The sequence below is a fragment of the Theropithecus gelada genome, chromosome 20 (assembly GCF_003255815.1).
Source record: "Theropithecus gelada isolate Dixy chromosome 20, Tgel_1.0, whole genome shotgun sequence".
In the NCBI taxonomy this organism is placed as follows: domain Eukaryota; kingdom Metazoa; phylum Chordata; class Mammalia; order Primates; family Cercopithecidae; genus Theropithecus; species Theropithecus gelada.
Genome location: NC_037688.1, coordinates 25,396,629 through 25,424,184, shown reverse-complemented (window position 1 = coordinate 25,424,184; position 27,556 = coordinate 25,396,629). Strand labels below are relative to the sequence as shown.

At 45.0% G+C, this 27,556-nt stretch overlaps 1 protein-coding gene across 3 annotated transcripts in view; it reads right to left on the bottom strand.

Moving 5' to 3' along the window:
* The window catches only part of CTCF (CCCTC-binding factor), an 82,501-nt gene that overhangs the window by 11,896 nt on the left and 43,049 nt on the right, over nt 1–27,556 (bottom strand). For 2 of the 3 annotated variants that reach the window (XM_025370220.1, XM_025370221.1), the window contains exons 3-7: nt 18,304–19,093; nt 17,799–17,969; nt 12,707–12,840; nt 7,619–7,739; nt 6,835–6,984 (exon numbers count right to left, since the gene is read on the bottom strand). In XM_025370220.1, the coding sequence (XP_025226005.1) occupies nt 6,835–6,984; nt 7,619–7,739; nt 12,707–12,840; nt 17,799–17,969; nt 18,304–19,084 (1,357 nt within the window). In that variant the 5' untranslated portion in view covers nt 19,085–19,093. The remainder of the gene's footprint in view (nt 1–6,834; nt 6,985–7,618; nt 7,740–12,706; nt 12,841–17,798; nt 17,970–18,303; nt 19,094–27,556) is intronic. The other variant, XM_025370222.1, reaches the window with a different exon arrangement.

The following is a 27,556-nucleotide window of genomic DNA, read 5'->3' as shown; positions in this document are numbered from 1 at the left end:
AGGATAGGTGGGAGAAGATGGTGGCTGGGACAAGGGTGATGACAATGGGTGTGGATGGAAGGAGAAGAACTGATGAGAGATGGAAGCAGTTGCATCAATAGGATTTAGTGACTGTAGAGTGAAGAAGAAAGTAGGCATCAGGCCTGGAAAACCAGGTAGTTGTTGGGGTCATTTACTGAGACAAGAATAGTGGAAGAGGGCTTAAGACCAAGTTGTATGTGTTATTTTTGGGGTCGGGGAGTCGGGGGATATAAGGGATAGAGAAGTTTTAGACCTTCAGTTTTAGACATGCTGAATTTGAAATGCCAGAGACATCAATGCAGGGGTGGGATGGCAAGGGATACACAGTTATATAAGGTTAACTCAAGAGAAAGATCTGGAGTAGGAATATAAATGTACAAGTTGTTAGGATTTGAAAGCAGCTATGCTTATCACTGTACCACCAATGCCACAAAGAGTTGTTAGAATTTGAAACCATGGGAGCTGATAAGATCACTAAGGCAAAAAGTAGAATTAAAATAAAAAGTATGGGTCATGCTTTAAGAAGTCTAAGAGTTGGCAGGCACAGTGGCTCACGCCTGTAATCCCAGGACTTTGGGAGGCTGAGGCAGGTGGATCACCTGAGGTGAGGAGTTCAAGACCAGCCTGGCCAACATGGCAAAACTCTGTCTCTTCCTAAAAAAAAAAAAATTAGCTGGCCGTGGTGGTGTATGCCTGTAAACCTGTAATCCCAGTCACTTGGGAGGCTGAGGCAAGATAACGGCTTGAACCTGGGAGGCGGAGGTTGCAGTGAGCCAAGATTATGCCACTGCACTGCACTCTAGCCTGGGCGACAAAGACTCCATCTCAAAAAGAATCCTAGCACTTTGGAAGGCAAAGGCATGTGGATCACCTGAGGTCAGAAGTTTGAGACGTGCCTGGTCAACATATAGTGAAACCCCCTCTCTACTACAAAATACAAAAATTAGCTGGGCATGGTGGTGTACACCTGGAGTCCCAGCTACTCGGGAAAATGAGAAAGGAGAATCATTTAAACCAGGGCAGCAGTGGCTGCAGTGAGCCGAGATCGTGCCACTCTACTCCAGCCTGGGTGACAGAGTGAAACTCTGTCTCTCACACAAAGTACACACGCACACACACAAACAAAGAAGTCTAAGAGTTGGGCCAGGCATGGTGGCTCACACCTCTAATCCCAGCACATTGGAAGGCTGAGGTGGGTGGATTGCTTGAGTCCAGTACAAGACCAGCCCGGGCAACATAGTGAAACCCTGTCTCTACCAAAAAAAAAAAAAATTAGCTGGTCATTGTGGCATGTGCCTGAGGTCCCAGCTACCAGGGAGGTTGAGGTGGGAGGATTGCTTGAGCCTGGGAAGTCGAGGCTGCAGTGAGCCAAGACTGCGCCACCGAAATCCAGCCTGGGCAACAGAGAAAGACAGTCTCCAATAATTAAAAATAACAAAACAACAACAACAAAAAACCTTAGAGTTAAGGCTAGCGAGAGAAAAAAAGGTTAAAACAACAGAAAGTTGAGAGGAATAAGAGAAAGAAGAAAACCAACAGGATTTAGTGTCACAGACGCCAAGGGAAGAAAGTGTTTCAAAGGAAGAGGGTGCTGTCAACTATGAAGAACACTGCTAAGAGATCAAGTCATCTTTTAGGAAGAAGAGTGGAAAGGAGTCTTCACTACATTCAGAGTGTGGGGTCATTCATGACCTTAAGCAAGAGTCATTATACCAGAGTGATGGGGAATAAGCTAGACAAGGGAGAAAGATGAGAAGAGACTGTGAGGGATGCAACTCTTCATAAAGGCTGGCTGGGAAAGAGAGAAGAGGAGAAGAGTTAAACCTAGAGAGTGAACACACACACACACACACTGGGAAAGAGAGAAGAGGAGAAGAGTTAAACCTAGAGAGTGAACACACACACACACACACACAGGGAAAGAGAGAAGAGTTAAACCTAGAGAGTGAACACACACACGCACACACACACACACACACACACACATTTTTTTTCTTTTCTTCTTGAGATAGTCTCACTCTCTTGCCCAGGCTGGAGTGCCGTGGCACGATCTCAGCTCAGCCTCCCAAGTAACTGGGACCACAGGTGCCTGCCACCACGCCTGGCTAATTTTTTGTATTTTTAGTAGAGATGGGGTTTCACCATGTTAGCCAGGATGGTCTTCATCTCCTGACCTTGTGATCCACCCACCTCAGCCTCCCAAAGTGCTGGGATTAGAGGCGTGAGCCACTGCGCCCAGCCATATTTTTGTTTAAGAGATTGGGTCTTGCTGTATCACACAGGTTGGTCTAGAACTCCTGGCCCATCCTCCTGAATAGCTGAAACTACAGATGTGAGCCACTGTGCCTGGCTAAGATTCTTTTTTTTAGACATGGGGTCTGTCACCCAAGCTGGAGTGCAGTGGCACGATCTCGGCTCATTGCAACCTCTACACCTCCTAAGCTCAATCCTCCCACTTCAGCCTCCTGAGTAGCTGGAACCACAGGTGCACCTCACCACAACTGGCTGTTTTGTATTTTTGGTAGAGATGGGAGTTTTGCCATGTTGTTCAGGCTGGTCTGGAACTCCTAAGCTCAAACGATCCGCCCACCTCAGCCTCCCAAAGTGCTGGGATTACAGGCGTGAGCCACCGTGCCTAGCCCTTTGTCTTTATTTTTTAAGTAGGGAGAGAAGTCATTTACTGAGACCAAGAAGGGAGAGAAAAAAGACGGAAAATTAGAGGTTATAAGAAAGTAGGAGTAGGGGGTCTGGTGTGGTAGCTCATGCCTGTAATCCCAACATTTTGGGAGGCCAATGAGGGCAGATCATCTGAGGTCAGGAGTTCGAGAGCAGCCTGGCCAACATGGTGAAACCCTATCTCTACTAAAAATACAAAAATCAGCCGTGGTGGCAGGCACTTGTAGTCCCAGCTACTCAGGAGGCTGAGGCAGGAGAACAGCTTGAACCCAGGAGGTGGAGGTTGCAGTGAACAGAGATTGGACCACTGCACTCCAGCATGGGTGACAAGTGCAAAACTTTGTCACAAAAAAAATAAGTGAGGGCTGGGCGCAGTGGCTCATGTCTGTAATCCCAGCACTTTGGGAGGCCGAGGCAGGCAGATCACCTGAGGTCAGGAGTTCAAGACCAGCCTGACCAACATAGTGAAACCCCATCTCTACTAAAAAATACAAAAAAAAAACTTAGCTGGGCATGGTGGTATGTGCCTATAATCCCAGCTACTCAGGAGGCTGAGGCAGGAGAATCACTTGAACCTGGGAGGCAGAGGTTTGCAGTGAGCTGAGTTCGCACCATTGAACTCCAGTCTGGGTGACAAGAAGGTAATTCCATCTCAACAACAACAACAAAAAGTAAGAGTAGGGTGCCCAACTCTATATAACAAGCACCAAATATTGTGGAATGGATTCGCTGACTCATAAAGAAGAACTGGAGCACACCTGACAAGAACAAACAGCTGGAATAGCTAGGAGCAGTGAGGGCCTAGCTACATTTGGGATCATTAATTTATGTATTTACAGTGCTACAAGTTGTATCAACTGAGGTGACATCCCACCAAACTTAAAGAGAGCTAATTATTGGGAGTAGAATGAGGTAAGGGAGAGGGTGGCTCTCACTTTTCACTCGCTACCTGTTTATGAGAGTAAAATCTAACCTGTTTTCAAAGAGGAAATACAAACTTTTTTAGAATTGGCTTTTTTCTTTTTTTTGAGACAGAGTCTCACGCTCTGTCACTCAGGCTGGAGTGCAGTGGCAAGATCTCAGCTCACTGCAACCTCCGCTTCCCAGATTCAAGCAATTCTCCTGCCTCAGCCTCCCAAATAGCTGGGACTATAGGTGTGCACCACCACATCTGGCTAATTTTTTTTGGAGACAGTCTTACTCTATTGCCTAGGCCGGGGTGCAGTGGCACGATCTTACTCACTGCAACCTCCACCTCCCGGGTTCACGCGATTCTTCTGCCTTGGTCTCCTGAGTGGCTGGGATTACAGGCACTTGCCACCATGCCCAACTAATTTTGGTATTTCTTTAGTAAAAGACAAGAGTTTCACCATGTTAGCCAGGCTGGTCTCAAACTACTCTCGTGATCTGCCCACCTCAGCCTCCCAAAGTAATGGGATTACAGGAGTGATCACCACACCTGGCCTGAAAGATTTAATTTCTAACACAAAACTCTTAACAGTCGACCAGAATGAATGTATGACTCATGGGTCTTACGTGGAGCCCAAAGTCGTTTACTTCAAGCTCATGGTTTCATCTTCAAAATATATGTGACGTTGGCCAGGTGTGATGGCTCATGCCTATAATGCCAGCACTTTGGGAGACTGAGATGGGTGGATCACTTGAGGTCAGGAGTTCATGACCAGCCTAGCCAACATGGTGAAACCCTATCTCCACTAAAAATACAAAATTAGCTGGGCATGGTGGTGCGAGCCTACAATCCCAGTTACTTGGGAGGCTGAGGCAGGAGAATCGCTTGAACCCGGGAGGTGGAGGTTGCAGTGAGCCAAGATTGTGCCACTGCACTCCTGCCTGGGCGACAGAACGAGACTCATCTCAAACAAAGAAAATAAATATAAAATAAAATAAAATAAAATAACATTTGCATTTTGCTTAATATATTAATATTTTTAAAAAGTTTGTTTTTTTGAGATGGAGTCTTGCTTTGTTGCCCAGGCTGGAGTGCAGGGGTGCGATTTCAGCTCACTGCAACCTCTGCCTCCCGGGTTCAAGCGATTCTCCTGCCTGAGCCTCCCAACTAGCTGGGACTACAGGCACGTGCGACCAGCCAGCTGGGACTACAGGCACGTGCGACCAGCCACCACACCTGGCTAATTTTTTGTATTTTTAGTTGAGACGGGGTTTTACCGTGTTAGCCAGGATGGTCTCAATCTCCTGACCTCATGATCCGCCCGCCTTGGCTTCCCAAAGTGCTGGGATTACAGGCGTAAGCCACCGCGCCTGGCTATATAAAAAAGTTTTAATAGAACTATTACATAGCAATACAAAAATACAAATAATTTTTTTTTTTTTTTTGGAGACAGAGTCTCTGTCGCCCACGCTGGTGTGCAATGGCACAATCTCGGCTCACCGCAACCTCCGCCTCCCAGGTTCAAGAGATTCTCCCACATCAGCCTCCTGAGTAGCTGGGATTACAGGCACCCGCCATCATGCCAGGCTAATTTTTGTATTTTTGTAGAGACGAGGTTTCACCATGTTGGCCAGGCTGGTCTTGAACTCCTCATCTCAGGTGATCTGCCCACCTCGGACTCCCAAAGTGCTGGGATTACAGGCATGAGCCACCGTGCCCAGCCCCAATAAAAATAAATTTTAAAAAGTATTAAGATGGCAGAGCGCAGTGGCTCATGCCTATAATCCCAGCACTTTGGGAGGCTGAGGCAGGCAGATCATGAGGTCAGGAATTTGAGACCAGCCTGGCCAATATGGTAAAACCTCATCTCTACCAAAAATACAAAAATTAGTCGGGCATGGAAGTACATGCCTGTAGTCCTAGCTACTCAGGAGACTGAGGCAGAAGAAAAGCTTGAACCAGGGAGGTGGAGGTTTCAGTGAGCCGAGATCGTGCCAGTGCACTCCAGACTGTGCGACAGAGTGAGATTCCGTATCAAAAAAAAAAAAAAAGTGTTAAGACACCAGCTAAATTGCATAAAGTTTCTTCAAAACTCTTCTGAGTAAAACCACTGCTGCAGAAAGACAGGCCATGTTTATGCTGGGGATGGACAAGCTGCTGCTATGGCCTGGGTACTAATATACACCCCAGTGTGAGAAGGAGCTGGGGCAGACTCAAGAGAACTTAGCTTGGTTTTGCCACCCAGAAGCTGTGTTGCAAAGCTTTGGTAAAGACAGCTCTCTGAGTCTTAGGCTTATCACCTATCAAGTAAGAGTAAGATGAGCCTTCATTATTTCATATGGTTGTTGTGAAATTCAATGAGCAAAAAAGTAAAACAATGGGCAATACTTATTTCTGCTTTGAATAAAAAAAACACAGCAGGCAATCCAAGTGACTATCTTTCTGTATGAGTTACACTAAATGTGTTTTTTTTTTTTTTTGAGTCTCGCCCTGTTGCCCAGGCTAGAGTGCAGTGGTGCGATCTCAGCTTACTGCAAGCTCCGTCCCCCAAGTTCACACCATTCTCCTGCCTCAGACTCCCGAGTAGCTGGGATTACAGATGCCCACCACCATGCCCGCTAATTTTTTTATTTTTAGTAGAGACGGGGTTTCACCTTGTTAGCCAGGATGGTCTCGATCTCCTGACCTTGTGATCCACCTGCCTTGGCCTCCCAAAGTGCTGGGATTACAGGCATGAGCCACCGTGCCGGCCTAAATATTATTAATAAACTCCATATCTATGTAAACTCTAGTTTATGCACAGAAAAACAGTTGCTACTAAACCAATAAAATAGTCCCATTACTTAGAGAAAGTACAGATGTTCTCAAAAAAATACAATAGAATGACCTGAGTTTGAATTACACTATGTTACTTTCCTATTTGGGGAAGGAGGGCTACTAATTAAAGGTGTACTCTGTTTCCTCCCATCACAGTTCCCATTAATTTATAGATGAGTTTTATTCAGGACAGAATCTTGTGGCCTGACTACAGTAAGAAAAAGAAGAAACAGAAAAAAAAAAAAAAAAAAAAAAAAAAAAAAGCAGCTAAGCAATGGCTTTTACTAAGTGACAGGCCATTCCTATACATAAAATGTATGAGAGTCAGAAGGTGAAGTTATTTATGATCCCCATATTTCAAAATATAAATCCTTCAAAATATGTTTTTCACTTGTCACTGATCTACTTACCCAAATCACTTTTTCGGGCTATGACTGTGTCACAGTGGGGACAGTGAAATTTGGCCACATTTTCTGTGTGCTTCTGTAAAATGTGCATCTTCATGGTACCACTTTGGGTAAACCGAGCATGACAAATATAACATTCATAAGGCTTTTCTCCTTTAAAGAAAATACAGAATTGAACACATTAAATGAAATGAATAAATACTGTAATTTAATTGGAGGGTAACTCAGGTGGCAGATATGCTACATCACAGAGAATCTACAGGTCTCAGGAAGGCTGAGGCTCAGTCCCAGTGCCCAGATCATGTCTATCTTCAGACATGGCCAAGTCCTAAACTGCTACTGGCCACCTCTGCTCTGTCCAGCTCTGCTCTGGAATCCTCCACATTACAGCAATGCTTACCTTTGGGGGAGACTGAATGGAGAACCCACAAGTTTTTCTTTTTAAGAAAAGGCAGTATCCAGGAAAACTGAATAAGGTGGGTTAGGAAATCCACCCAGACTTTCAAAATTAAAATCTGTCCATTTTAACTTAATTTCTCCCTTAAAAAGTATTATTTTCTTGTTATAGGCAGATTCAAGTTAAACAAAACAAAAGGTACTATTTTCTAATGTATTTTCCGAACAATGGATTCAGAGGATATGCCAGAGAAGCATTAATCAATTCCATACTATTTTCATGCCAGTCTTCCATTTGCATAAACAATGGGGGCACACAGTGGTCCACAGGGTCCCATGGGATTCACTGAAAAGCAGCTCATTAATACAGTAAGGAGTGGAGAAGTCCTACCTGAATGGGTTCTCATGTGCCTTTTCAGCTTGTATGTGTCCCTGCTGGCATAACTGCACAAACTGCACTGAAATGGACGCTCTCCAGTATGAGAGCGAATGTGACGTTTTAATTTGCTGACCTGAAATATGAAAACAAAACTTTAACTTCTGTTAACACAGACTATAACATGAGCACTGTAGGTGAGGCACAAAAGCTTAGCTTTGGGGCACTGAAATTCAGAATACAGAATAAGTCTAAAAGATAACCTTCTCTCTTCATTATTTGTAAACTTTGCTTCTTGAATCCTTATCATTATCTAAGAGAAGTGGGTAAACGAATACGGGTGTAGATGAGTCAAGATTGGTCATTACTTGGGAAGCCAAGGTGGGCGGATCATCTGAGGTCAGGAGTTCAAGACCAGCCTGGCCAACATGCTGAAACCCCCCTATCTACTAAAAACACAAAAATTAGCCAGGCATGGTGGCACACACCTACTCGGAAGACTGAGGCTGGAGAATCTCTTGAACCCAGAAGGTGGAGGTCGCAGTGACCCAAGATCATGCCATTGCACTCCAACCTGGGCAACAAGAGCGAAACTGTCTCAAAAAAAAGATTGCACGTGACTAGTAACTGTTTAAGCTGGGTGGTAGGCACATGAGGATGTATTACAATCTTTACTTCTACACGTTTGAAATTTTCCGTAATAGTTTAAAACTAATCCATGCCTATTTACAGATCAATTTGTTCCAAATCCTGAGTTACTGAATACATGTTTTAATTCCACTCATCCTCTTTTCCTATCATTAGCGTTTCCTAGACAGGCCAGGCTCGAAGGGCCTCTCATCTATCATCCTCCCATTATCCATCCTTTAGTCCCCTGCAGGATACCTTATACTAAAACAGTGACTTTCAAACTTGATTCTACGAAGTGCTTTGAGGGCAGGGCGCGGTGGCTCACACCTGTAATCCCAGCACTTTGGCAGGCCAAGGCGTGTGCGGATCACTTGAGGTCAGGAGTTCGAGACCAGCCTGGGCAACATGGCAAAACCCTGTCTCTACAAAAAATACAAAAATTAGATGGGTGTGGTGGTACATGCCTGTAGTCCCAGCTACATGAAGAGCAGCTAAAGTGGGAGGATCACCTGAGCCCAGTAGTTTAAGGCTACAGTGAGCCATGATCACACCACTGCACTCCAGCCTGGGCAACAGAGTGAGAGACCCTGTCCCCCACGCACCCCCTGCCCCAAAAAGCGCTTTGAACATTCACTAATGTTTCAATGGTTGTTTTGAAAAATTTAAAAAGTTTCCCAATTTTAAGGAAAAAACAAACAAACAAAAACAAGCACTGCACTCTTAAGTGTTGTTGGTTTCTCTTTTGAGATGAAATCTCGCTCTGTTGCCCAGGCTGGAGTGCAGTGTCACGATTGTGGGTCACTGCAACCTCCACCTCCCAGAGTCAAGCAATTCTCCTGGCTTGGCCTCCCAAGTAGCTGAGACTACAGGCGCACACCACCACGCCTGGATAACTTTTGTATTTTTAGTACAGATGGGGTTTCACCATGTTGGTCAGGCTGGTCTCGAACTCCTGATCTCAGGTGACCAACCCGCCTTGGTTTCCCAAAGTGCTGGGATTATAGGGGTGAGCTACCATGCCCGGCCCCAGTTATAAGTGTTACACACCAAGTTTTCAACACATAAGTCGATAACTATCCTAATAGCATTACTAACTCTCTTCCTTCAAGATTTCCCTATTTAACCTGTTAACTCGTATGTACCAGAACCCACTCTGTTCCAATGAGCTATCTATTCCTGCTGCAATATCACACTGGTTTCATTTACTATAGTTTTACAAAATCCAATTACATAAGCCCCTCATTCTATTTTCAAATTTATCTTAGCCATTCACATTTATTCTTCCAGCTGAAAGTTAAAATTAACTTGTAATGTTTCTTCATTTATTCATGTCCTTTGGAAAAGCTTGAGGTTTTCTTCATGTAGATTTCATAGATATTGTTGTTGTTGTTTTTGAGACAGTCTCGCTCTGTCGCCCAGGCTGGAGGTCAGTGGCATGACCTCGGTTCACTGCAAGCTCCGCCTCCTGGGTTCACCCCATTCTCCTGCCTCAGCCTCCTGAGTAGCTGGGACTACAGGTGCCCGCCACCACGCCCAGCTAATTTTTTGTATTTTGTTTGTGTTAGCCAGGATGGTCTCGATCTCCTGACCTAGTGATCTGCCCGCCTCGGCCTCCCAAAGTGCTGGGATTACAGGCGTGAGCCATCATGCCCAGCCAGATATTGTTTTTTGTTGTTCAGTTTATCCCTAAGTTATTTTATTGCTATTAGAATCCATTTTACACCTTCCTATCACTATAGAAGTTACTGATTTCTGTATGCTTATCTTATATCTGGTCAGTGAACTGAACTCTTCTCGCTCTAAGTTTTTGTTTTGATACTCTTAGATTTTCTCTGTAAGCAAATCTCTCTGCAAGAAATAAGTTTTATCTTTCCATTAATAATTCATTTCTTACTTTATTCTATTAGCTAGGATTTCCAGTACAACGTTGAAACAGTAACATTAAGAATGAATATCTTGTCACATTCCAGAATTTAGTGGAAATACTTTCAATGTTTCAGAATTAATTAGGATGAGTTTATTATACATTTCTGGTATATATACGCTTTTTTTTTTTTTTTAGGTAGTCTCACTCGTCACCCAGGCTGGAGTTCAGTGGAGTGATCCTGCCTCAATGCAACTTACACCTCCCAGGTTCAAATGATTCTCCTGCCTCAGCCTCCCGAGTAGCTGAGACTACAGGCGCGTGCCACCATGCCCAGCTAATTTCTGTATTTTTAGTAGAGATGGGGTTTCACCATGTTGGCCAGGCTGGTCAACTCCTGACCTCAGGTGATCTGCCCACCTCAACCTCCCAAAGTACTGGGATTACAGGCATTGAGCCACCGCGCCCAGCCTAAACACATTAAAGAAATTTTCTCCTATACTTAACTTGCTAGGACATTAAACAGTAATTAACAATTACTGAATTTTAGCGCCCCCTCACATCTACAGAAATAATATAGTTTTTCTTCAATCCTTCAATGTAATATATATCAGTAATTTCCCAATGATAAACTATCATTGTGTTTCAGATATATTCAGTATCACTTATTTTTTAGAACGTATTACTAAATTAGGTTGGCTCACTGGCTAATAATTTCATTTAAAATTTTTGTTTCTTTCTGAGGATGTTTTCTTTTTGGTAGTTTTCTGACCCAGTTTTGGTAACAGTGCAGCTTCAAATAATAAAACTGATAAACCTAGCTTTCTTTTTTTTTTGAGATGGAGTCTTGCTCTGTTGCCCAGGCTGGAATACAGTGACGTGGTTTTGGCTCACTGCAAGCTCCACCTCCCGGGTTCACGCCATTCTCCTGCCTCAGCCTCCCAAGTAGCTGGGACTACAGGCGCCCGCCACCATGCCCGGCGAATTTTTTGTATTTTTAGTCGAGACGGGGTTTCACCGTGTTAGCCAGGATGGTCTCGATCTCCTGACCTTGTGATCTGCCCACCTCAGCCTCCCAAAGTGCTGGGATTACAGGCGTGAGCCACCGCGCCCCGCCTAAACCTACCATTTTAAAATGCTCTGAGTACAGTTTTTTCTTCTAAGTTTGACAGAATTTGCCTGTACTAACATGTGAAACTGGTACTCTTTTTAAGACAGTTCCGCTCTTGTTGCCCAGGCTGGAGTGCGATGGCGCGATCTCGGTGCACTGCAACCTCCTCCTTCCAGGTTCAAGCGATTCTCCTGCCTCAGCCTCCTGAGTAGCTGGGATTACAGGCATGTGCCACCACACTCAGCTAATATTTACTTATTTAGAGATGGAGTCTCGCTCTGTCGCCCAGGCTGGAGTGCAGAGGCGGGATCTCGGCTCACTGCAAGCTCCGCCTCCCAGATTCACGCCATTCTCCTGCCTCAGCCTCCTGAGTAGCTGGGACTACAGGCACCCGTCACCACGCCCGGCTAATTTTTTGTGTTTTTAGTAGAGATGGGGTTTTACCATTTTAGCCAGGAGGGTCTCGATCTCCTGACGTCATGATCTGCCCGCCTCGGCCTCCCAAAGTGCTGGGATTACAGGCGTGAACCACCGTGCCCAGCCTAAATTTTTTATTTTTTAGTAGAGATGGGGCTTCTCCATGTTAGTTAGGCTGGTCTCGAACTCCCGACCACAGGTGATCCGCCCGCCTTGGCCTCCCAAAGTGCTGGGATTATACGTGTGAGCCACCACACACGGCCAGATACTGGTACTCTTTTTAACAGGTAAATCTTTCACACTCATAAGTTTTTTTCGGGGAGGGGTCTTGTGTGGGAGTATTCATAATTTACTAACATTTTTCTTCTTATTATTTTTTTTTGAGACGGAGTCTCGCTCTGTCGCCCAGGCTGGAGTGTGGTGGCGCGATCTCGGCTCACTGCAAGCTCCGCCTCCCGGGTTTATGCCATTCTCCTGCCTCAGCCTCCCGAGTAGCTGGGACTACAGGCGCCTGCCACCTCGCCCCGGCTAGTTTTTTTGTATTTTTTTTTTTAGTAGAGACGGGGTTTCACCGTGTTAGCCAGGATGGTCTCGATCTCCTGACCTCGTGATCCGCCCACCTCGGCCTCCCAAAGTGCTGGGATTACAGGTTTGAGCCACCACGCCCAGTCTCCTTTTTTTTGAGACTGAGTCTTGCTCTGTTGCCCAGGCTGGAGTGCAGTGGTGCAATCTCGGCTCACTGCAAGCTCTGCCTGCCAGGTTCACGCCATTCTCCTGCTTCAGCCTCCCGAGTAGCTGGGACTACAGGCGCCCGCCACCACACCTGGCTAATTTTTTTTGTATTTTTAGTAGAGACGGGGTTTCACTGTGATAGCCGGAATGGTCTCATCTCCTGACCTTGTGATCCACCAGCCTCAACCTCCCAAAGTGTTGGGATTACAGGCTTGAGTCACTGCACGCAGCCAATAATTTACTAACATTTTTCTACCTCATCTTAAGTCAGTTTGGGTAGTTATAGCTTTGTACAGAAATACATCACGGCCTGCCTAAGACAGATACCAACAAAAAGCTGAACACTCACTTCTACACTGGCGTAATCGCACATGGAACACTTGAATGGCTTCTCGTGGGTGTGTTTGTAACGACGATGCCGAACCAATTCTCCACTGGTCACAAAGGCCATGTCGCAGTCTGGGCACTTGTGAGGACGAGTACCTAGAGAAAGGATGGAATAACAGGAAGAGCAAGATCAAGGGCACAGTTAATGACAGATATCAATGTGTGGCATAGAACTGCTGTGAGACTGAACCCTAGTCATCCCATCAATTGCAGTAGCTTGTAAGTAGATCCAAAAGTGAGCTCCAAAAACTATGGGAGGGCCTGGATGGATTTATAATACTAACGCCGGGATATTGTAACACATGCCAAACATTTAGTTTCTCTTAATTACCCATCTGAATCTGCTGCCTTTTAACATCATAAAAACCTTCTTATTCCTATTTTGTGAATATCCTGGTCATTATGGATTAAAAGTTAATAGAGACTGGTCTTGGTGGCTCAGGCATCTAATCCCAGAACTCTGGGAGGCTAAGAGTTTGAGACCAGCCTAGGCAACATGGCAAGATCCCGTCTCTCAAATCTCGCTGTATTATGACTATAAATATAGGGCCATTGGGCTGTCCATATTCTGAAACTTTCTTTTAAAAACACAAGCATGGCCGGTCGTGGTGGCTCATGCCTGTAATCCCAGCACTTTGGGAGGCCGAGGCGGGCGGATCACGAGGTCAGGAGACTGAGACCATCCTGGCTAACCCGGTGAAACCCTGTCTCTACTAAAAATACAAAAAATTAACCGGGCATGGTGGCAGGCGCCTGTAGTCCCAGCTACTGGGGAGGCTGAGGCAGGAGAATGGCGTAAACCCAGGAGGCGGAGCTTGCAGTGAGCCGAGATTGCGCCACTGCACTCCAGCCTGGGCGACAGAGCGAACTCTGCCTCAAAACAAAAACAAAAACAAAAACAAAAAACCACAAGCATATAGCTTGTTTTCTATATTTGTCTCTCTTGATAAGGAATTTCACAGGCTTATCACAGGCTTTACATAGTATTGCCTTTTATGTGATTTAAACAAATGATTTTCAAGCACCCTTGTCTAATATGCTGTGATCATTCTGAATGTCAATTCATCCAATATAAAACATTTATGAATAATATACTCTCTACATTTCTTGTCTTTCACTGAAGGAATCCTAGAGACAAAACTGATAGCAAAATGCAATGCCAGTTTCACAGACTAGTGACCATCTGTAATTGTGGGCAGCAGCTAAGGGGTGACAGCAAGGTAATACCAAACACTAAAACCAAAAGAAGGCCGCCTTTGAGAATACAATTAGGAAGAGCCACAATGTAATGAATAGAACCAGCCATCTGCAGAAATGATTCTCTTAGAGAATGAAGAGAATGGTGGAGAGGAAGAGTGACTGGAGTATAATAAAAAGTAAGCAATTCCAAGGAATGTTCATTTGTTCATTCAATTTGATTCTTTAGAACCACCATGGATCTAACGGTAAAGCACAGACTTCTTCCTGTGAAAAGTGTAGAGTATGGTGTATGGATGAGAAGTAAAACAATTAACAAGAGAAGAAAAGTGGCATCCAATTTTCTTTTCCTTGTTTTTGAGCCAGGGTCTTCCTCTGTTGCCCAGCAGGAGTGCAGTGATAGGATCAAGGCTCACTGTAGCCTTGACTTCCCAGGCTCAAGTGATCCTCCTACTTCAGCCTCTCCAGTAGCTGAGACCACAGGCTTGCACCACCATGCCTGGCTAATTTTTTCTATTTTGTAGAGATGGAGTCTTGCCACGTTGCCCAGGCTTGTCTCAAACTTCTGGGCTCAAGCAATCCTCCAGCCTCGGTCTCACAAATTGCTGAGATTACAGGTGTGAGCCACCATGCCTGGTCTTCTTTTAGAAAAAAGTAAGCTAAAAAATAAATGCTGGTGTTTACCTAGTACTATCCAGGGGAGAAAGAGGCCTGCCCCTGGCAGACATAAGCATGGCAATTAGCAAAGAAGTGGACACTGCTGTAGAGCAGGGATTTCCATTAGGCTGCGCCACATGACCACCTACATTCCTTCACTCAAGGCCCATCCTCTTTTTTTCTTTTTGTGAGATGGAGTCTCTTGCTCTGTCGCCTCGGTTGTAGTGCAGTAGCATGATTTTGGCTCACCGCAACCTCTACCTTCCAGGTTGAAGCAATTCTCTTGCCTCAGCCTCCTCAGTAGCTGGGACTACAGATACGTGCCACCACACCTGGCTTTTTTTTTTTTTTTTGGATTTTTAGTAGAGACGGGGTTTCACCATGGTGGCCAGGACGGTCTCGATCTCCTGACCTTGTGATCTGCCTGTCTCGGCCTCCCAAAGTGCTGGGATTACAGGCGTAAGCCACCATGCCCGGCTTTTTTTTCTGAGACCGAGTTTTGCTCTTGTTGCCCAGGATGGAGTGCAATGGCATGATCTCAGCTCACTGCAACCTCCACCTCCCAGGTTCAAGCGATTCTCCTGCCTCAGCCTCCCGAGTAGCTAGAATTACAGGCATGTGCCACCATGCCCAGCTAATTTTGTATTTTTAGTAGAGATGGGGTTTCCCCATGTTGGTCAGGCTGGTCTTGAACTCCCGACCTCAGGTGATCCGCCTGCCTTGGCCTCCCAAAGTGCTGGGATTACAGGCATAAGCCACCACACCCAGCCACCTGGCTAATTTTTGTATTTTTAGTCGAGACAGGATTTACTCCTGACCTCAAGTGATCCACCAGCCTCGGCCTCCCCAGGTGCGGGGATTAAAGGTGTGAGCCACCATGCCCAGCCATCAAGGCTCATCCTTACCAAGTTAGCTTTCAACTGCTACAGCATCTTTTTTTTTTTTTTGAGACAGAGTCTCACTCTGTCACCTGGGCTGGAGTGCAATGATGTGATCTCCACTCACTGCAATTTCTGCTTCCTGGATTTAAGCAATTCTCCTGCCTCAGTCTTCCAAGTAGCTGGGACTACAGGCATGCGCCACCACACCCAGCTAAATTTTTTATATTTTTAGTAGAGACAGGGTTTCGCCATGTTGGCCAGGCTGGTCTTGAACTCCTGACCTCAGGTGATCCACCCACCTCGGCCTCCCAAAGTGCTGGGATTACAGGCAAGAGCTATGGTGCCTGGCTGCTACAGCATCATAACAAAGGCAATGGCGCCCCCTAGAATACAATGCAACTGCATCTGGAACATGAAAAGGTATACTCTTCGCCATAAACTGATACTCTTGTGTAGGCACCTGTCTGCTCTTGCGGGTTTTGTTGATATGAATTAGTCCTGCCAAATCTGCTGAGTAACCAGACTGCACCTCTTACTTTCAAAGCTGAAGACTAGATAGAGAATGCCCACATCAAGGCACACCCATCCTGGGAAGTCCTGTCATGGGGCCATTTATTTATTGATTTTGGTGAGACAGAGTCTTGCTCTGTCACCTAGGTTGGGGTGCAGTGGCACAATCTCGGCTTACTGCAACCTCTATGTCCCGCATTCAAGTGATTCTCCTGCCTCAACCACCCAAGTAGCTAGGTTTACTGGCGTGTGCCACCACACCCAGCTGATTTTTTGTATTTTGAGTACAGAGGCAGTTTTGCCATGTTGGCCAGGCTGGTCTAGACCTCCTGGCCTCAAGTGATCTACCTCCCATCGGATTTCCAAAGTGCTGGGATTACCCAGTTACTTTTACGTAGTCATCTGCCCCATCCTAGTGTCTTCAAAGTATCAAATAAAACATATTATCAAGTGTCTGAGTAGAAATTATAGAGATGTTTAAAAGTCAGTCATATTAGTGAAGAATGTGCCAATGTACAGCATACTGTTTATGATTAACACCCACTTGATCATGGTCATCTGACAACCAGCACAAACAAATCTAAAACAAGAGTTGTCATTAGAAATTTTTAGAAGCCTGAAAAACAAAAACAAGAGTTGTCATATGAAATGAAGTACAGAATATGGACAGAAGAAAGTTATTCTGCATGAAAAACCATGTGAGAAGACTTGCAACTAAGTTCCTACACTGGAATAACAAACAGCCCAGGAGAGCTTAAAGAGAGGTTTAGTGCATACAGTCCCTCTACTTTAGACCTCATGGAACCTGGCCATAGCCAACATGAAGCTAATATCAGAATATCTGAACACTAAAGTAAGTAGGGTGCTCAAATAAATGTTTGAATTATCAAGAACGGTGCCTTAACTTTTCCATTCTGAAATTATGAATTACTTATCCTGAAACAACCAGAAACAAAAAATGGTATGGTGTGTTTTTGAGACAGAGTCTCACTGTCACCCAGGCTGGAGTGCAGTAGCGCTGTCTCAGCTCACTGCAACATCTGCCTCCCAGGTTTCAAGCGATTCTCCTGCCTGAGCCTCCTGAGTAGCTGGGATTACAGGCACCCGCCACCACACCTAGCTAATTTATGTATGCTAGTAGAGATGCATGGGGTTTTGTCATGTTGGCCAGGCTGGTCTCCAACTTCTAATCTCAAGTGATCTGCCCACCTCAGCCTCCCAAAGTCCTAGGATTACAGGCATGAGTCACTCTGCCCAGCCTTTTTTTGTTTTGTTTTTTTTTTTGTAAATAAAGGTAGGATTTCACTTCCATTTGTTGTTTTTTTTTTTTTTTTTTGGATGGAGACTCACAGTCGCCCAGGCTGGAGTGCAGTGGCGGGATATCTCGGCTCACTGCAAGCTCCACCTCCCGGGTTCACGCCATTCTCCTGCCTCAGCCTCCCGAGTAGCTGGGACTACAGGCACCCGCCACCACACCCAGCTAATTTTTTGTATTTTTAGTAGAGATGGGGTTTCACTGGGATTTCACTTCTATTTCTAATGTTCTTCCTCAGAGTACCAGGCATCTATTGCCAGAGACTCTTTTTTTTTTTTAAGAGACAGGGTGTTGTTATTTTTCATTAAATTTTCTTTACATTTGTCTATAATAACTAAATCCAAGTGCTTACAATAAAATCATGATTACAAAAAGGGCATCATAAGAAATAATAAAAACTTCCTTTAAATTCCCACTGGAGTGAGCTTGAATGAATACTAAAAAGCCAAGTCTGAGCATTTGCTGTTGTAGCCCCCAACATTCTTATCCAGCACCTGTGTGTGTGTTAAGGTGATTCCTCAGGAGGGTGACTGTTCTGAATGCCCTGCCACAGAGATGGCACTTGTGTGGTCTCTCATCAGTGTGGCTTTTCATGTGACGATCCAAATTTGAACGCCGTGGACACGTGTAACTGCAAAGCTCACACTGGAATGTCTTCTTTACACCTATGTGCAAAATAAAACACTTGCTGCAGAGTTTCAAAGTGTTAAGATTAATCCTAATCTTAAATTTCTACAAATATATTTTATTAGCTTTTAATAACAAAACCCAATATAAGTCATAATTATCTCATATCATTGATACATTTACTTCTTCTTTGGGATTAAAAACAGAGCATTTGATCTGTAAAAAAACATACTTTAGACTGGTTTTAAAGAACTGTACCCACATAACGACCTTTTACAAATACAGTTAATATAAAACAACTTGCATAGGCACTGTGTTGTGTGCTCATCCCAAAATGGTTTTATGAAACCACTATGGATAAACTTGTTTTACCTTTCTTTTTAATTTTTGTTGGCTTTGGAGGCTTCATATTACCAACCACTTTCTCTGCATTAACCTCTGATAGCAGACCCTCCTGCTGTTCTTCCTCAAAATCGTAGACAGACACATCTACATCTTTGCCCTCCTCTGTATAACGCAGTTTGCTCTTTTTGGTTTTCTTTGTTTTTTTGGCTGGTGGCTGATAGTCTGGGTCTTTTTGCCAACTAGGATCTTCCTGGGGTGGAAGTTCCCCTTGTTCTAGTGTCTCCACCTCTCCATTGGCCCCCACTTTAACCACCTGAAACCCTTCAGGCAAGGGTAGGGTGTGGCATATCATGGGTTCACTTTCCGCAAGGCCCTCTTTAGACACTTCATTTTCATAAGCCCCCTGAAGTTCTTCTACGGAAGTGGTAGCAACAGGTACAGTCACAGGAACAGGTACTTGAACAAGCTGAAGCTCTCCTATGTTTATGGGCTGTTCCTCCATATTTACAACTTGTAAAGTTATAATCTGGGTATCGTCCACAGCAGCCTCTGCTTCTGGAGCCACTGTGCCCTCCATTACTTCAGTCTTCATCTGAAGAAGGGTGGGGTCCAGCTGTTCCATCATTACCATCTGTACACTGCTGTTGACATCCTGGACCACCTCACCCCCATCCGTCTGGTTCTGGGGTAAGTGGCAGGCATCTTCTTCCTGGCCCCCTTCCCGGCGTCTCTGGTAAGTCTTTCTCTCCTTTCCTTTAATAAAAGTTTCGGACTCCTCCACAATGGCTTCGACCGCCTCACCTTCCATTTCCCCTGCCTTTATTAAGGGAGAACACAGATTGTTATTTAAAGCAAAGCAGCCTAAATAAAAACATACATTTTAAAACAAAAAGACCCTGTGGTGAATGAATTAGGCATCAATGGTTGTTAATATTTAAAAAAGACACAACAGACATTATGTGCCTCTTGATGAAAGAAAAAACCACACCTATAATGCAATCTTGTCAAACCCAAAAACTCCGAAACCAATCAAGTCTCTAGATCAAACCCAATTAACAGGAAATTGGTGACTGAAGATGTTAAATTACACTACAGGGATTAAATCAGTGAAATCCATACTGAGGGAAACACTGCAAGATTATACTCAGGTTCTTCTGCAAATAGATAACCAGAAGAATAAAGAGAAGACTGGAGGGAGAACCAGTAGATCAGTGGTGCTCAGCCTGGGGTGACTCTGCCTCTAGGAACATTTGTCTAAGACATTTTTGGTTGTCACTACTGGGCTGGGATGTGCTACTGGTATCTAGTGGGTGGAAGCTAGAGATGCTATTAAACATCCTCCAAGGCACAGGTCAGTCCTCCACCACAAAGAATTATCAGGCCCAAGATGTCAAGAGCACTGAGGTTGAGAAACTCTGATATGAAGAGTCTTAAGAGACCAGTAATCAATCACAATGCATGAATCTTCTTTGGATCCTGATTCAAACCAATAAATGATGAAAAAGATGTGACACAGGCCAGGCGCGGTGGCTCACGCCTATAATCCCAGCACTTTGGGAGGCCGAGGCGGGTGGATCATGAGGTCAGGAGATCAAGACCATCCTGGCTAACACGGTGAAACCCCGCCTCTACTAAAAATACAAAAACAATTAGCCAAGCATGATGGCAGGCGCCTGTAGTCCCAGCTACTCGGGAGGCTGAGGCAGGAGAATGGCGTGAACCCGGGGTCAGAGCTTGCAGTGAGCAGAGATCCCGCCACTGCACTCCAGCCTGGGCAACAGAGCGAGACTCTGTCTCAAAAAAAAAAAAAAAAAGAAAGATGTGACACAACACAATTAGAAATTTCAACTCTGGATATCTGATGATATTAAAGAATTACTAACAAAACTAATTTAAATCTTACACATGTAGTGGGGAAGACATTGGTCAAAGGACATAAAATTTCAGTTAGTGGGAATAAGTTCAAGAGATCTATTGTACAACGTGACTATTATACTTAATAATGTACACCTGAAAATAACTGAGAGCAGATTTTTAAGTGTTCTCATCACAAAAAATGGCAAGGATGTGAGATGATGCATATATGAATTAGCTTAATTTTCTGCAATGATGGGGTCTTGCCATGTTTCCAGACTGGCCTTGAACTGGGCTCAAGCAATCCTCCCACCTAAGCCTCCCAAAATGCTGGGATTATACGTGTGAGCGAGTCACTCTGCCCGGGCCTGCCAATGTTTTGTAAAAAGCTTTATTGAGGTAGCTATATTAAGGGCATCATGGCTCACGCCTATAATCCCAGGACTTTGGGAGGCCAAGGTGAGCAGATCACCTGAGGTCAGGAGTTCGAGACCAGCCTGACCAACATGAAGAAACCCCGTCCTTATTAGCCGGGTTTGATGGCACATACCTGTAATCCTGGCTACTTGGGAGGCTGAGGCAGGAGAATCGCTTGAACCCGGGAGGTGGAGGTTGCAGTGAGCTGAGATTGCGTCACTGTACTGCAGCCTGGGTAACAAGCGAAACTCCGTCTCAAAAAAAAAAAAAAAAAAAAAAGCACTAAACATACCTCCAAAATTTCCTTGTATTTTTGTTTTTGGTGATAACATTTATCATGAGATCCATCCTCAACATAATTCAAAGTGCATAATACCATATGATTAATATAGGAACTATGTTGTGCAGCAGATCTCTAGAACTTATTCATCTTGCATAACTGAAATTTTATACCCACTGAACAGCAATTCCCCATTTTCCCCACCCTGTCAAAGTTTTTTGACCTTGTTTTTTGAAGCTAAACTCAGAACTTAGATCTAGACTGCAATGGCCCTGTTTGTAGACACCACACAAAACTGCCCATGTCATACCATCAACTTGACATTCACTTCTCTCCCAACAATGAATCATGAATTCCCTGAGGATAAGATCCACATCTAACAAGTGGGGCTTTTTTTTTTTTTTTCTGAGATGGAGTCTTACTGTGTCGCCCAGGCTGGAGTGCAGTGGTGAGATCTCTGCTCACTGCAAGCTCTGCTTCCCGGGTTCACGCCATTCTCCTGCCTCAGCCTTCTGAGTAGCTGGGACTACAGGTGCCTGCCACCACGCCTGGCTAATTTTTTGTATTTTTAGTACAGATGGGGTTTCACTGTTAGCCAGGATGCTCTCGATCTCCTGACCTCGTGATCTGCCTGCATAGGCCTCCCAAAGTGCTGGGATTACAGGCGTGAGCCACGGGGCCTGGCCAACAAGTGGTTTTCACTATTTTTGTTTTTGAGACGGAGTCTTGCTCTGTCGCCCAGGCTGGAGTGCAGTGGCGCGATCTCAGTTTACTGCAAGCTCTACCTCCCGGGTTCACGCCATTCTCTTGCCTCAGCCTCCCAAGTAGCTGGGACTACAGGCACCCGCCACCACGCCCGGCTAATTTTTTTTGTATTTTTAGTAGAGATGGAGTTTCACCGTGTTAGCCAGGGTGGTCTCGATCTCCTGACCTCGTGATCCACCTGCCTCGGCCTCCCAAAGTGCTGGGATTACAGGCGTGAGCCACTGCGCCCAGCCGATTTTTACTATTTTGGTTTTTTTTTTTTTTTGAGTCAGTCTCGTACTGTTGCCTGGGCTGGACAATGGCATGATCTCGGCTCACTGCAACCTCCGCCTGCCAGGTTTAAGTGATTCTCCTGCCTCAGCCTCCTGAGTAGCTGGGATTACAGGTGCCCACCACCACACCTGGCTAATTTTTTGTATTTTTAGCAGAGATGGGGTTTCACTATGTTGGCCAGGCTGGTCTTGAACTTCTGACCTTGTGATCTGCCTGCCTCGGCCTCCAAAAGTGCTGGGATTAGAGGTGTGAGCCACCATGCCCGGCCATGATTGTTACTCTTTAGCACTGTGCCCAGGCTGGTAACTACTCAATAAATGCTAACCAAATTGAAAATATAATAGAAAGCAGAAAACAAATCGGCCAATTCATAGTTTTTGGCTCTTAAATCTTGTGAATGGGCCGGGCACGGTGGCTTACACCTGTAATCCCAGCACTTTGGGAGGCCAACGCTGGTGGATCAGTTGAGGCCAGGAGTTCAGAACCAGTCTGGCTAACATGGCAAAACCCCATCTCTACTAAAAATACAAAAATTAGCCAGGCGGCGCAGTGTGCACCTGTAATCCCAGCTACTTCAGAGGCTGAGGCACGAGAAGAGCTTCAACCCTGGAGGTGGCGGTTGCAGTGAGCTGAGAACGTGCCCCTGCACTCCAGCCTGGGTGACAGAGCGAGACTTGGTCTCAGAAACAAAAAACAAAAACCTTCTGAATGACATCACCTAAACAAGAGTAAAATAAGGGCCGGGCGTGGTGGCTCACGCCTGTAATCCCAGCATTTTGGGAGGCCAAGGCGGGCAGATCACTTGAAGTCAGGAGATCGAGACAAGCCTGGCCAACACGGTAAAACCCCATTTCCATTAAAAATACAAAAATTAGCCAGGTGTGGTTGCTCACACCTGTAATCCCAGCTACTTGGGAGACTGAGGCAGGAGAATTGCTTGAACTTGGGAGCTGGAGGTTGCAGTGAGCTGTACTCCCTCCACCCAGGGCAACAGCGAGCCTCTGTCTCAAAAAAAAAAAAAAAAAAAAATTAAAATAATAATAATAATAATAAATAAAATAAAACAAAATGTGTAGCTGGGTGTGGTGGGGTGTGCCTCTAATCCCAGCTACTTGGAAGGCTGAGTGAGGCAGGAGAATTGCTTGAACCCTGGAGGCGGAGATTGCAATGAGCTGAGTGCCACTGCACTCCAGCCTGGAGCCTGGGCAATAAGAGTGAAAACTGTGTCTCAAAACAACAACAACAACAACAACAAAAAAACATTAAAGTGTTTTGTATTTTTGGCCAAGAATACAGTTCAAACGAAGCTTTTGCTACTTCTATTAGAGACACTTTGACACTTTCCTCTAATTCTCTGTCTAGGCACCTTAACATTGTATTATATCCACGTTAGCAGTCAGAGAAGACTCCTTAAGCCAGGACCACCTGCGAGGCAGTACAAGAACTACAGAGAGACGGGCAAGGCCTGGTCCTACATTCTAGGAGTTACTGTCTAACATAAAGGACGAAATAGGTAGTACAATGGCTCAGGGTAAAACTAGGCAGGTCTGGAGAAAGATAACATAACCAGGTGTGATAGAAAAATGCTTCATAAACGTGGAATTTGAATGGAACCCTGAAACACGAGCAGGACATTTAAAGGCACAGTTTGACAGTGGGGGGCAGAGGGTGTATTTTATAGGGGAAGGGTCTGGATTTTTGGGTAAAATAAATACATGTAGGAATTATGAGTAAGAAAAAGAACTGGTTTAAAGCACAGGACAGAGGAGAGGGCTGTAAGACAGGTGAAAGATGTACTGGTTGCCCCCATAGTTTGGACAGTCTTGAATAACAAAATACCTCAGATGGCTGGCAAAGGAAAACCACTTACGCTTTCCAGGCAGAGAAGTAAAGATTAACTCATTTCACAAAGAACAGGACTTAATTTCCTCAAAAAGTGTGTCTCTATTTTTGCAAAAACTGCTTGATGCACTTACCACCCTTCTGGCTCACAAAGCCCTTCAGGCTCACCTGACCCCATGATAACCTATTCAGATTTATGTCTTGCCCTCTAGCACTTTCCCCTTCAGTCAAGCTGTCTTTTCATCCAGACACAGTTCCCACTGTCATCTCCCTGTTTTCACTCTGTACTTTACGTCTCATCCACTCCTCTCAACACCAGCTCATCTTTGGCACAACAAAGTTTTCTGAGGTTCTTGTGGCCATTACTTTGCTCCAAATGTGTTTCTGATAAAATAAAGACACAGTTTAGCACTTAAAATTTTCTCTAAACGATCTTTTTTTTTTTTTTTTTTTGAGACGGAGTCTCGCTCTGTCACCCAGGCTGGAGTGCAGTGGCCGGATCTCAGCTCACTGCAAGCTCCGCCTCCCGGGTTCACGCCATTCTCCTGCCTCAGCCTCCCGAGTAGCTGGGACTACAGGCGCCCGCCACCTCGCCCGGCTAAGTTTTTGTATTTTTAGTAGAGACGGGGTTTCACTGTGTTAGCCAGGATGGTCTCGATCTCCTGACCTCGTGATCCGCCCGTCTCGGCCTCCCAAAGTGCTGGGATTACAGGCTTGAGCCACCGCGCCCGGCAAAACGATCTATTTTTAAGGGCAAAAGCCAGGCTTGAAGCAACATACATTTTTGGACAGATTCAGCAAACCCCACCATATGCCTAGAGAAAAACAAGGCTCATAGTAAACTCCCGAGGTTGTTGAGTTGCCAGGTTGGTTTATTCTGCCACTACCTTCTTTCTTTCATTAGTCCCTTGTTCTCAACAACCAAGAGAAAAATACAACATCCAATGCAAAGGCCTCTTACTATGCTGTTCATGACAGTGGGGACAAACATAAAAAAATGTTACTGCAGAAGGTGGGGATCAAAGAACATTTGTAGAATGCTTTATAATTTGCCTATAAATTAAAAATGAGCAAAGTGCTAGCATTTTTATTATAAGATCTCATTTATACCTCTGATTGTAAAAGACTAAGCATGACCTTAACTATAATTAATTTTATATACTCAGTACTGTTCAGACAGATTACGTTTAGCATAGAAATTCTCTATGCTGGCACTATTCAATAGAAATATAATGCAAGCCACAAACATAAGCCACATTACCTGCAATTTTAAGTAAAAAAAAATTCATATTAAAAAGTAAAAAAAAAAAAAAAAAAATCCAGGTGAAATTAATTTCAGTAATCTATTTTGCTTAACCTGGTAGGTCCAAAATATCAATTCAAGGTTTAATCAATTTAAAAAATTGTTGGCTGGGCGCGGTGGCTCATGCCTGTAAACCCAGCACTTTGGGAAGCCGAGGCAGGTGGATCATGAGGTCAGGAGATCGAGACCATCCTGGCTAACACGGCGAAACCCCGTCTTCATGAAAAATACAAAAATTAGCCGGGCGTGGTGTTGGGCGCCTGTAGTCCCAGCTACTCAGGAGGCTGAGGCAGGAGAATGGTGTGAACCCAGAAGGTGGAGCTTGCAGTGAGCCGAGATCGCACCACTGTATTCCAGCCTGGCGACAGAGCGAGACTCCATCTCAAAAACAAACAACAACAACAAAAAAACCCCAAAACAACAAACAAAAAATTGTTATATTTGAGACACAGACTTGCTCTGTTGCCCAGACTGGAGTGCAGTGGCAGGACCACAACTCACTGTAACCTCCAATTCCTGGGCTCCAGTGATCCTTCTGCCTCAGTCAGCCGAGGAGCTAGGACTACAGTTCATGCCACCATACTCAACTAATTTCTTTTTTTTTTTGAGATGGGGTTTCCTCTGTTGCCCAGGCTGGAGTGCAACAGAATGGTCACAGCTCACTGCAGCCTTGACTTCCTGGGCTCAGGTGATTTTCCCACCTCAGCCTCCAGCGGGTTCATGCCAAGCATCGGGCTAATTTTTTTGTATTTTTAGTAGAAGTGGGGTTTCACCATGTTACGCAGACTGGTCTCGAACTCCTGGGCTTGAGTGATCTGCCCGCCTCAGCCTCCCAAAGTGCTAGGATTACAGGAATAAGTCACCATGCCTGGCCTCTAATTTATTTATTTATTTTTTTGAGACAAAGTCTTGCATTGTTGCCAACGCTGGAGTGCAGTGGCACAATCTCGGCTCACCGTAAGTTCTGCCTCCCAGGTTCACGCCATTCTCCTGCCTCAGCCTCCTGGGCAGGTGGGACTACAGGCGCCTGACACCACACCTGGCTAATTTTTTGTACTTTCAGTAGAGACGGGGTTTCACTCTGTTAGCCAGGATGGTCTCGATCTCCTGACCTCGTGCTCTGCCCACCTCGGCCTCCCAAAGTGCTGGGATTACGGGCATAAGCCACCATGCCCGGACTTTTTTTTTTTTTTTTTTTTAGAGGGAGTCTTGCTCTGTTGCTCAGGCTGGAGTGCAGGGGTGTGATCTCAGCTCACTGCAAGCTCTGCCTCCCGGGTTCATGTCATTCTCCTGCCTCAGCCTCCTGAATAGCTGGGACTACAGGAACCCACCACCACGCCCACCTAATTTTGTTTTTGTATTTTTAGTAGAGATGGGGTTTCACCATGTTAGGCAGGATGGTCTTGATCTCCTGACCTCATGATCCGCCCGCCTCAGCCCCCCAAAGTGCTGGGATTACAGGTGTGAGCCACCACTCCCAGCCTAATTTTTTTTTTTTTTTAATTTTGTAAAGGTGAGCTCTTACTATGTTGCCCAGGCTGGTCTTCACCTCCCAGTCTCAAGTGATTGTCCCATCTTAGACTACCAAGGTGCTGGGATTACAGGTATGTGCCATCATGCCCAGCTATATTTTACATTTACAGCATATCTTAATCTGAACCAGTAAAACTCTAAATTCTCAACAGCAACATGAGGCTAGCGGCTTCTGTACTGGGCAGCACAGCTTTGTACTTGTGTTACTCAAAATATGGTCTGAGGACCAGCAGCACTGGCATAACCTTGGAGCTTCTTAGAAACACAGACCTTCAGGTCCCACCCTTGACCCACAGAATTAGATTTTGCAATTTAACATTATACTATTACTGTTTCCCCATTAAGATTTTTTTTTTTTTCTTTTTGAGACGAAGTTTCACTCTTGTCGCCTAGGCTGGACTGCAATGGCACAATCTCGGCTCAATGCAACCTCCGACTCCTGGGTTCAAGCGATTCTCCTGCCTCAGCCTCCCAAGTAGCTGGGATTACAGGCATGCGCCACTATGCCTGGCTAGTTTTGTATTTTTATTAGAGACGGGGTTTCTCCATGTTGTGAGGCTGGTCTCGAACTCCTGACCTCAGGTGATCCGCCTGCCTCAGCCTCCCAAAGTGCTGGGATTAAAGGTATGAGCTACCCTGCCTGGCCCTAAGAAAAAAAATTTTTAAGAGAAGTTTTTCAGTCCCTGAAAAGCCCCAAAAGTTAGTATTCCTGCAAAGGGAATGATAATCCAAATGTCTGGAGCTAGGGAACAGACAAAAATCCAATTTACTTCAGAGTGACATTCTCAGAAAAGGTATCAAAGTACAAAAAATTCAGATGCTGTCAATGTAAATGTGGTGACCCTGCCAGAGTCACTACATAATCCCAGACTATTTAAATATTCTCAATAATAAAATCGGTGGAGGAAAAACAATCTTTGGGGTCTCCAGGATTTTGTAGCATACAATTTGATGCTACAACTTGAAGATGATGGAAAAAAATTCCATCTTGTCTCTGGTGTTAATCTGAAAAC